Source organism: Corvus cornix, chromosome 15, assembly GCF_000738735.6.
Source record: "Corvus cornix cornix isolate S_Up_H32 chromosome 15, ASM73873v5, whole genome shotgun sequence".
Lineage (NCBI taxonomy): Eukaryota > Metazoa > Chordata > Aves > Passeriformes > Corvidae > Corvus > Corvus cornix.
The window spans coordinates 14,191,643-14,202,739 of NC_046345.1; the positions used below are offsets into that span (position 1 = coordinate 14,191,643).

Genomic DNA, 11,097 nt, shown 5'->3' on the forward strand with positions numbered 1-11,097 from the left:
CAGCCAGGCTGGAGTACAGCCCTTGCCCTGCCATGCTCTGCCTTTCCCTTACCCCAGCACTTCTTACCTCACTCCCTGCCCAGGACCAGCACTGCTTGCTGGCCTGACCCAGGCTCTGCCAGCCAGACACCTCTGGTGTGTTGGGCATGGGGCAGATGAGCTGCTGCTTGTGCCACCTGAGAGCTCTTCCACACCTCTTCTTCCTGGCAGAGCCCAGAGGGTGAGCTCTTGGACTCTGACCCACACACATAGGGTCTCCTGCAACAGCAGTCTGGGGAGCTGAGAGGTCTTTTTAACCTCCAGTTAGGGAATGGAAGGATGGGAATTATTTTTGCTGGAACATGGTGCTCCCCTCAGCCAGGGACCAGTCCCAGTTCAGCCACAGCTTTAAAAAGTGTTCAAATATATGTTCACAGAGCGTGCCTGTCCTCATGTCTCAGTTATTCAGAGGAGAAGAAGCAAAACTTCCTCCCATCCCCATCTCACAGCTCCCCGCTCAGGCCTGGCTCTCGCAGCGAGTCCCACACCAGCACGGGCAGATCCTCCCCTCGCTCCAGCCGTTCCCGCTCTTCACACCACACCTCTCCCAGGTACTCCCGAAGCAGGTCCTGCTCCTCGGGAAAGAGGTAAGGCCAGCTGAGACAGCTGTCTCTGTGACCCTGGGCAATGTGTAGCTCTTGCCAGCTCCCTTGCAGGGGGAGGTGTAAGAGTTTGGGGGTGCCTAGGGATCCACAAGGCTTGGGGGGAACATGCAGAGCTGTGCTGAGACCCTGGTGAATGGGACATCTCTTCCTCCTCATGATTTGGATTAGTCTGGTACAGCCTCACCCTCCCGCATCTTTAACTCTTTTATGTTTCTTTCCTGTCTCCAGGTCTTTCTCACGTTCCCCCAGCTATTCCTCCAAATCCTGCAAAAAAAGTCCTGGGAGTAGAAGTTCAAGGCCTCGCCGGAGCCCCAGTTACTTCCGCTACAGCCATAGCAGGTACAGCTGTCTACTCATGTGATATTTGCTGTCCACTCGTGGTATCTGCTGCCTCACACTTTCCCCCTGTCTCCGCCACTGTCATGCTGGTGTGAGTGATGGGCAGATCCCTAGGCTCCAGCTGGGTCTGCCCATGGCTTTCACTGCCCACACAGCCAGCAGCCCCTGCAGCAGGGCTGCAGCCCCTGTCAGAGAGGGATCTGATTGCAGGAAGGAAAGACACTCTACTTTTTAGAGTCACAGCTCTGACAAAGAGTTGTCAGGCCCTGGAAGGTGCCCCTGCTGTGAGGGCAGATGCCAGGTACCCTCAGGCTGGCACTCACAGCCTTGCAGAGGGAAACACAGTCCAGGCACCTCTACTCCCTCCACAAACTACAGAAAACAGTCTCACAGCTCAGCCCTAGAGAAGCCTTTGCCAGGTTTTCCTGGTAGCATCTCTGCTGCCGTGAACATTTTGCAACCTCAAAATCTTACATTCCCAGGGTCGATTCTTGCAGGCTTTGACAATCCCTGTGCTGGTGAGGAGAACACTTCCTGCATGCAGGGATCAGGCAGGCCCTTAACCTGTAATGTGTTGCTTTGCAGATGGCACTGAGCAGGGTGTATGAAGTTTGCCACACTGCACAGAAGGGCCTGTGCTGATGTGTATGGGAATTTAACAAAAAACTATAGCAACACTGGCACTCCTTCTGGCAAGGCTTGCGGAGCCCTGCAGGGCTACCAGGCCCTTGGCTCATGTGGGGCCTGCTTGCAGGGCTGTTCCTGCCAGCTCTAGCAGCACGGCCAGCAAGAGCTAAATACAGACTGCACCCACAGACACAGGTCCCTGGAAGCCATCTTAGCTTGGAAGTGCAAAGCCACTGGAAGACACTGCTGGAACCCCTGGATGCAATTAGTGGTGTCCATCTGTCCAGTCTGTTTGTCCAACTATGTGAGTGCTCAGGGGTGATGCCACCAGAGCACTTAGAGTGGTCCCTTTTGGAGCTGAGCGTACTCTGCTCATCTGTGCCTTCGTAGGTCATTGCCTCCCCATCCCTGACCCACCCCACAAAACCCCTGCAGTGACAGTTCCCATGCTGTGCCATTCCCAGGGACCGCGAGCGGGAGCACAAGCACAGCTCCAGTGAGAAGGAATCGCACCGGGACCGCGAGCGGCAGCGGCGGCGCCGCTCCTATTCCCCCCTAAGGAAACGCCGGAGAGACTCTCCCAGCCACCTCGAAGCTCGGCGCATCACAAGGCAAGGGGATGCTGTCCCATCCTTTGGAGACAAGCTCAGCTGGCTCTTCCCGGGGGGATGTGGGCTGTCCTTGGGTCCCAGCCCTTGCCAGAGGAGGTTTCTCCTGGAGACCGGTTTCCCTGAGCCTGATCAGCAGGCCCTTCCACCCCTCCTCTAGAGCTTGGGGATTTCCAGCTGGAGGCAGAGGGAGGATGGGGGGGGGGGGAGGGGGTAGGGAGTGGGGGGAGTGTCTCAATTTACAGTAGCTGAAGGAAAAAAGAAGATGAAGTCAGAGCAGGGACTCAGGTGCCAGGAGCATTCCCTCACAGGTTTTTTATTTCACCCTGCCCTGCGGTAGATGTCCCACACTGGAGAGAGTCAAATATTGACTCTAACCTTCATGCACAGGGCTCTTTGGGACAACATCAAGTAGAGTCCAGCAGACTTAGTGGCTGGGACATTCCCCAGGGCTGTGGGGATGGGTGGTTTGAATCCGAAGGCCCGTCGGCTACTGATCTCTTTTTTCTTTTAAGCAAACACAGTCACATTTTTGGGAGTATTATGCAGAGTAGACAGTGCTTTTTGGAGATTTCGGCAGTAAGTCTGTCCTTGTGTTGCCGGTAACCCACATCTCTCTGTCCCCACAGTGCCCGCAAACGCCCCATCCCCTACTACCGTCCCAGCCCCTCCTCCTCCAGCAGCGCCAGCAGCTATTCTTCCTGGGACAGCAGCTTTAGCCGCTCCCCGAGCCGCAGCCGGAGCTACTCCAGCTACCGGACGAGCCGGAGCCGAAGCTGGAGCAGCAGCAGCAGCGCCGACGGCAGGAGTCGCAGCCGGAGCTCGGGCCCCAGGAGCAGCCGCAGCAGGAGCAGGAGCTATGACTCAGGAGCCAGCTCCGACAGCCTGCGTCGTTAGGGAGTGCCACTGCTGGCTGACACCGGGTGCCGGCGTCACTGCCACATTCCTGGCATTCTCTGCTTCCTTCCCACCTAACTGGCCATCGATAGCGATCATCCCCGATACTGACGTGGTGGCGTTGCCGGGTCCCCCTTCCCCGGTTCAGAGTAAGAGCCCTGGAGCGCCTGGTGCAGCCCCTTCGCCCCAGCGTGGAGTGGGTGGATCAGTCCCAGCTCCCCAGGCCAGGCTGTAAGAAGGGTCGGTGCTTTATAGAGGGTCTGTCACGAAAGACCTGTTCCATCCTCCCTGATGCTCCTATCTCCCCATTGCTGCTGCTCTCCAAAGCACTATCAGTGGGTCCAAAGAAATGAATTCTGCTCCTCGCTCTTCTGACAAACCAGGAACCAACAAATTTAACTTCTGTTGGAGGGACAGACCCAGTTAGGGAGGAGTCTGCTGGAAAGCTTCGCTGATGGGGGAGATGTCTGTCCCCACCAAGGCAAATATCAGGCCCTTTGGGTCTCTCCTCCAGACCTGCTGCCCACTCTGCAGAGAAAATATTTATTTTTTTCCAGTCAGCCAGTCCCTGCTATAAATAGAAGGCTAGAAATCCCTCCTGACGTACTTCCTGGGAAAAAAAAGGCTGTTTGCTCTTTCTCCTGCCCTTTCCTACCAGGTAGCAGCACCTTTTGCAGGATTGTTTTATCCCCCCAGCACTGACTGGCTTGCAAACAATCTGCTGAGGTCTGAATCAGACCTGGGACTGGTGGGGTATAAGGCAGAGGGAAGGTGGTGCCGTGCTGTGCTCCGAGACCCAGGCCACGTGTGGGAGACAGGGGCCATGGGCTTCCATTCTCGGAGGAAGCCTCAAACAGTTTGGGTTTAGGGTTTTTTTTCAGGGAGCGTTGCCCTTGGAGTGCATTGCTGGTGGGACCAGAGAGAGATGCAGAGATAGCCCAGTTATGGGGTGCAGTCAGAACACACAGGGTTAAAAAGGCATTGCAAGAGCCAGGGGACTCCAATTCCCCTTCCTCAAAACATGCAGCAATTTCAAGCAAGATGGCAGGAAATCATTCCTCCTTGAGCCCCTCTAGCTGCCTTGGGGCAGGATCAGCAGCACAGTTGCAGGGCCAGTGCTGGGCTGTAGCAGGCTGCACTCATGCCCCAGTTTGTTACTGGGAGGCCGGAGCAGTGCAGGGGGACAGGAAGGGCCCCTCACTAATTGCCTGTTTTTCCAGGGAGCCACAGGCTGCCCTGGGCCGTGGGGTTTTGTCTCCCTGCCAGCCCAGCTGCCTGCGCAATTACTGTGTTTTGCCGGGTAACAAAGGCTTCTCCCAGCACAGGCTGAGCTGGTGCTGAGGAGTTTATTTCTCTTACAACACCTGGGTGCTTAGAGACGCTAATTTGGGCTTAAGACTTCCCTCCCTCCCTCCCTCCCTCCCTTTTTCCATCCCCTCCCCTTCCATCCTGCATGATTATTAACGAGTTTGGGCTTAATGAGTCAAGGAGGAGTGTTGTTTAAGTGTTACAGAAAAGGGCTGAGTGGAGCCACCATCTGCGGGAGGAGAGGGGGTAGAAAGGAATCCAACTCACCCCCCACCGGTGCCCCCCTCCCCTCCCCCCCCCCCCCCCCCCCCCCCAAAATCTAAAGAGTTACCTACAGGCCCCTGGAAAAGGGACAAAGCAGCAACTGGAGAAAGGCCAAGTGCCACGAGCTGCTGTGGTGGAAATGGATGATCACCTCAGCAAGCCTATAAATCTGTTATCTGTTGGAAAGTACAGCAGCGCAGGCTGGAATTCCATCTGGGTGGTACAAGAGGAAGTTTTGTCAGGGACCTCTTTCCCAGTATCCTTCCTGGTGCTGGTCCCCTTTGTCCTGTGCCTTCAATGGCCAAAGCTCCCCTTTTTCCCAGAGCCTCATCCCCTGCCTTGCACTCTTCAGGCAATGTGGGGATGAGGGTGGCTGAGGCAGAGAGCTGGGCACTGGTATGGTTGGTGGCTTAGTGGGGATGTGTCCATCTTCTGGAAAGACCCTTTCTAGGACACAGAGAGAAGCATTCCTGGTAGGGCTGGGCAAATGCTCCAGGGCTGTGGTTGAGGGATCAAAGACAGGACGCCACTGCCTTCCGTCCTGTGCTGGACCTAACAGCAGCACCTTGGCCACCTTCTGCAGTGAACTCCCTCTCAAAAGGGCTGAAAACCTCATGCTTCTTCCCCAAAGAGTCTCTCCCAGTCTGATGCTGAAACACCCCATCCTTCTGCTCCCTGGGAAGAACCAAAGGCAGTGATGGGAACCCAGATCTACCCAGCTCTGCCAGTGTTTCAGGAGCGGCCTCCTGCCCCTTAGCACCCCGTAACGCACATGTGGAGCTGTAGCAAGGAAGCAGCAAGATCCAACACTAGGAAGGAAAAGAAGAGGGGCTTTGTGCAACTGGTGTAAATACCGAACTCACACTGACTGGAGTCCTTGTGGCTGGGGACAGATGATGGAAGCACCACACCAGGGTTAGCAGCATCCACCCCCTGTGGGTCAGGAGATGACCCCGAGGGTTGAATAGGGCTGATGGCAGCTCCTGCACCCTTCGAGCTGATCCCCATGTCAAGGACTGCCTCTGCCTGTACAGTCTGTGGCAGCTTAACGCTCCTGGGGTTTCCCAAGCAGACTTGCATTGGAGTAAACCTCTTTAAATTATTTATTTTATTATTATTATTATTATTATTATTATTATTATTATTATTATATTTTTAATTGTATGCCAGAATGGCCCAGTATTTATTTATTTATTTATTCGATTCTTTTCCCCCCTAACGTGATTTTTGGATCTGTTCGTTTGTTCAAATGCATCCATGCCGCTGGTCTCGTGTAAAGGTTTACAGCTCTGGCCCCTCTCAGTGAGGTGGCCGGAGGAGTGACAGTCACTCCTGCTGGCACTGTTTCCCTCTTCGCCCTCCGGAGCAGAGCGGAGAGCACGGGATGGACAACAGGATGCAGGGCAGAGCTGTGTGTTATCATGTTGAAATCTCGGGTTTCTCATTAGATTTGTGCAGGAATGTGGTGGGTGTGACCATAGAAAAGGGTCTAGGACGTGTCGGAGGTGACGGCAAGGGTCTGCTGGCCGGCTGAGCGCGGGGTGTTGGCAGTGCCACCAGGGAAGTGTCGCCTGCGCGCTCCGGCCGGGTGCCAGCTGGCCACGCGCTGTTTGCCTTGGCTCCGCCGCCAGCGCTCAGCCCGAAACCCGGCACAGCCACCGCCGCTTTCCCTGGGAGGATGCCGTCGCCAGGACTCCCCTGCCGTGTTTATCCCTGCACAGTGACCTACCCATGGGAAAACTAAAGAGATGAGACTGTGAGAGAGTGATCCCTGCAGAAGGTCCTTGAAAAATCCAGCCTCTGGTGACGGACCTGACCAAGTCTGTGTGTGTGTGTATGTGCTCATGTGCATATACATGTGAGTTTCCCTCGGTGTTATTTTTTAACTTATATTTTTAGTACAAGCTTTAGTACACCCTCCCTGTTAGTGGATGACTGGATTTTCTGTGGGTTTGCGTGAAGCCTGTGAGCTTTTCTGTCGTGCCTTTTGCCAGTGGTTTGTTTTGTTTTGTTTTGTTTTTGCTTTTTTTAAAATGTTGTTTCTCTCATTCACTGCTTTTATGGATTTTAGCTCTGCATCCAATATCTCAGATTGCTGCAGGTGCTCTCTGCAAAGAGCAGGTTCACCTGGTGGAAAGGCAGCTTGGTCTTTTTGGTGTTGGTGAATCACTGCTGTGGTCAGACACACAAGGGGTGTTCAGGGCTGGCCACAACATCAGGATAATATCTTGGCTGTTTTTTGGAAGCCCTGTCTCACACTCAAAGGCTCTTTCCCACCCATAATTTTGATTCATCCCACAAGCATCCCTGCTGCCTTTCCCTGGCCAAGCACATGTCACAGCACCTACTCCTCGACCCCAGAGCCATCAACTCTCCCCATTCACTGCATCTGTTTGTCCCACTAAGGGAGGCTTGTCCCACCTCTCCCAACCGCAGGCTCCAGAAAATCCAACACCATTTCTGCAGATTTGCTGGGAAGCAAAGATAAGGGATGCTTCAAAGCACTGCTCTGTTCTTTCTTCATTGGTTGCAGCACTCGGCTGAGCTTTGCTTTATGTTGACTGCAATTCTATCAATGTTTTTGTTGTTTTGGGGACTGAATTTGTACCAAACTTGTCTGCAACAGCCAACCACTGTTATTTTGCTATGCATTGTACATATATTGAACAGGCTGAAAGGACTTGGCCTCTATTTAATATTTATTTCTTCTATTTATTAAGCATTACTTTAAAAAAAGCTATTTGGGTCATGCTGTTTGGTCCATGAAGGCAGGAGCCTTTGAAGTGTTGCCAGATATGTTGGAGAGAGGAAGGCAAATTGGGCTCATTTGGACCTCACCACCAGTATTTAGAGAGGAACATCATTGTGATGGGGATGGTCAAGGCAGGGGAAAACTCACCATCTCCTTGAACCAGCTTCTGTTGACAAATCACATCCCCCTGGAAAGGTGTGGGGAGTTCAGAGGTGACAGAACAGTTCTGATGGAGGAATAACCCTGCTCCTCTTCCTCTGCCACATGGCATAGGGCTGCCATCACCAAAAATCCCTGAAGTTCTCTGATCTTCCACTGCTGGGGGATGGGGACACTTGTCATGCTTTGCATCAGTGATGAGGAAGGGGATAGGATTGAAGTGACTGGCCATGGTCTCCACCAGGAAGCAAGGATGTCCACCCTGCCCCATCCTGAGATCCTCATGCCATGTCCTGCTTTGCCCCGTTCCCCAAGCTTTGTGCCAGAGCCGGTAGCTTTGCCCTGATGTGAGCTCAGTAGCCAGGGCAGGACTGGGGAGGCCTCCCCTGTTGTCTCCAATACCAGCAGAGTTTGCTGCAGGCATCCTCTCCCAGCTTTGAGAAGAGCATGAGATGTGCTAAAAATCCCACCCTGCCCCAGTGTTGCTCCACCAACGCCGCAGCCATTGTTCTGCTCGCTCGAGTGCGAGGTGTTTGTACTCCTTGGGCAGAGCTGCCTGCGCTGGTGAAGTGTGGACACGGCTCCAGTATCAGCAGGTGAGTGCCCAGCCCTGGGCTGCTCCCACAGACCTGTCTGGGAGCTGCTGGGTGCTTAGCCTCAGGGCTGTTGGGGTATTGGTTTGAGAAAGGGACAGGTTCAGGTTTGCCCTTTAGTGTCCAGTGGGGTTTTATTACCTCTTCACCAGAGAATAAATAATTCTTATGACTTTGCTGCTACCTGGCAGTTTGGACATGACTAGGAGTGTCTCCAAAGCAACAGTGTCACGGTCAAGCATCCCTGCTTTTGGGCTATTGCCTAGAGAACAACACCCTCACCAGCCCAGAGCAGCTCTCCACCATTGAAACCTGGGGAATGAGAAGAAGATTTAGAACAAAAGTTAAGTTGTGAGAAAAGCCACGAGGGAAACAAGGGTGTCTCTGTTCTCTGCCTATTGGCTGATTCCACCCTAAATGACACCGGTGCATCTGTTCGTTTGAGTTCATTGTAAAGCTCCCCTTGCTCTCCATCCACATGCGTTCTGTATCCTTTAGTCTTCCTGGGTGTTTGAGTTGTTAGCCTGGTTAGAAAAAGGTTCCAATAAAGGTTCGGACAGTATTTCTTTTGCATCATGTTCCTTTTGGATACAAGTGTGTGCGGTGGGATATTTTGGGGTGTTTCAGCTGCTCCGCAGGGAAGGGCATGTACCTCCACTCCCAGCTGCTGAGGACTGGCTCCTCAGGGCACTGGCTGAAGCAAAAAAAGTTGTGGGCTAGTATTTCTGGCAGCTCTCCTTTCCCTGCTGGGCTAGGCTCCTGCTGCCCTTTGCCAGGCCCTTTGGATCCCCCCCACCTTGTTCAGGCACCGGGAGTCCAAGCCAGAAATGTGTCCGTCTCTCCCTGGAGGTCACACTGGGCTCCCCAGTGCTCTCCTTGGGGCTGTGCCCTTCCCTTCCTTCACAGCCCTTACTCCAAGCCCTGCACAGAGGTCCCATGCCACAGGCACCTGCTACGGTCACCTCCTTGGCAGGAGCCAGGGGCAACGGGGACTCTCCAGTAACCTGGAAGGCCCCCAGGGGAGAAGCAGCACTGGGCCATGTCCCCATTCTCCTCAATAGGGCCTAGATGGGCACCCAGGAAAGGTCTGGACGTACCACAGATGGATCGTGGGGACACAGGGCAGCATCCCCAGGTCACTCGGAGGAGAAGGGGGGCTGCTAGGGCACTTCATGCTTCCCAGAGCTGATGTCGTGGAGTGGCTCGGGTGGGAGGCAGCCGGGAGGTTTGGAATGACAACAGGAGCTAAATTGGGATGGCCCAGAGAGGGTGAGAGCAGGTGGGAGGAGGGGATGTGTGACTAATCGGGATGAACAAGGCGACAGGAAGAATTCCTGGCTGGGGAGGGAGGATGGCCTGGAGCTATGTGGGACGGGGGATGTTATAAGGCTCCTGGAAACACGGCGGGATCGTGGGACTGCCTGAAACCTCCTCGGGGCTTGTCGCTCTCACTCTATGCGCCGGTGTTTGCCCAAGTGTGTTCGGAGCTGGGTGCTGGGGCAATCCTGCTCCCCAGCCAAGCTGAGAGGTGCCTAGCTGAGCTCAGGCTGTGTGTGGCAGTGACCCCCAGGACTGTTCCTGTACTGTCATGCATGGGCACCAGGAGCCTCCAGCCAGGCAGAGGCAGCCGGGCAGAACAAGGGAATGGAGGGCAATGCTCAGTCCCTCCACTAGCAGCTGCTACCCTGCACCAGGAGTACTCAGCTGGCACCTGGGACCTCCCCAGGCACCTCCAGGCATCCCTTCGGACACCAGGGAGACCACTGTGATGCCCAGGTGTCTCCATGCACGGGGGCAGCCCTGCCCTGGCCAGGGAGAGGCACTTCCCTGCTCCCAGTGATGCTGCCGTGATTAACGCCATGGAGTGACCAGTGGCTGGATCCCTGCGTGGCCTGTGCTGCATTAAAGTCTTCCTGCTGCAATTACTTCCATAGAGTCCATTAGAAAAATTGCAGATGCTGGAGAGAAGGAGCATGATGCAGAGCCAGGATGCGGCATGAGGAAGTGGCTCTGTATCCAACATGACCCTCATTGATCATATCCCATCCTCCAGCACACCCGGCTGCCCACCGGACCCGTGCCTGGATCCCCTCCATGGGGACCCTGTCACTGCCAGCCGTACCCCGCCTGTGGCCCGGCTCGGGGCCGTGGCTCCCGGGTGGATGCTTGCTGGGAGCTCCCCCTCCAGTGCTGCTGCCGTGCCTCTTCCCACAGCGCGCAGCCCGCTCCCGCCGCTGCCCTGTAATTAGCCCGGCCGCGGCTGTGATTAACGCCTCGCCCTGCCCGCACCGCGATTGCGGCAGGGTCGGGGCATGCGGTGGGGCAAGGAGGAGGAGGAGGCAGGTGCTGAGCAGCGCCGTGAGCGCCTTGCCTGCTGCCCGGGGTCCGTCTCCTTCCTGCAGTTAGGGGATGTTCCTCTGGGCTCAACTGGTGAAGAAGAGGTGTTGGAAAGGGTCATCCTGTCCCCTACCCCACACGCCCCAAACGCCCATCCCTGGGATCCCACAATCCTCCCTGTGCTGCGCTGGGGGTGCCGCCAGTGACCCATTTCCCGGTACAGTGGTACTCGGTGGCGTGGGGACGTGTCTTTACAGTGAGGGGAGCAGCTTAGTCAGCCCCACAAGGGTATTTTTAACAGGTGACACTGGGGTGAAAGCAGCCAGCCCTAAGTGAGCTTGGGGGCTATTTTGGGCAAGCAGAGCAGCAGGAGGGGGTGGCAGGGGCTGGGGCAGCTGCCGAAACACTGTGGCCCCGTGGCAGCCGGGATCCTTGGGCCAGCAGAAGAGGTCAGCTGCCACTGCCCAAATTCTCCACGGCTGTTTCATCCTCTCCAAAATACTCGTCTGACAGGGCAGGACTTGCAAAACACACACCCCCCTCCTCTGAAATCCATATAAATAGTACTC

At 55.2% G+C, this 11,097-nt stretch overlaps 1 protein-coding gene across 4 annotated transcripts in view; it reads left to right on the forward strand.

Moving 5' to 3' along the window:
- The window catches only part of SRRM4 (serine/arginine repetitive matrix 4), a 46,503-nt gene extending 37,750 nt beyond the window's left edge, over window positions 1-8,753 (forward strand). For 3 of the 4 annotated variants that reach the window (XM_039560995.1, XM_039560994.1, XM_039560996.1), the window contains 4 exons: window positions 417-626; window positions 873-983; window positions 2,075-2,221; window positions 2,848-8,753. In XM_039560995.1, coding sequence (XP_039416929.1) covers window positions 417-626; window positions 873-983; window positions 2,075-2,221; window positions 2,848-3,115 — 736 coding nt within the window. In that variant the 3' untranslated portion in view covers window positions 3,116-8,753. The remainder of the gene's footprint in view (window positions 1-416; window positions 627-872; window positions 984-2,074; window positions 2,222-2,847) is intronic. The other variant, XM_039560997.1, reaches the window with a different exon arrangement.
- The last annotated feature ends 2,344 nt before the right edge of the window (window positions 8,754-11,097 follow it).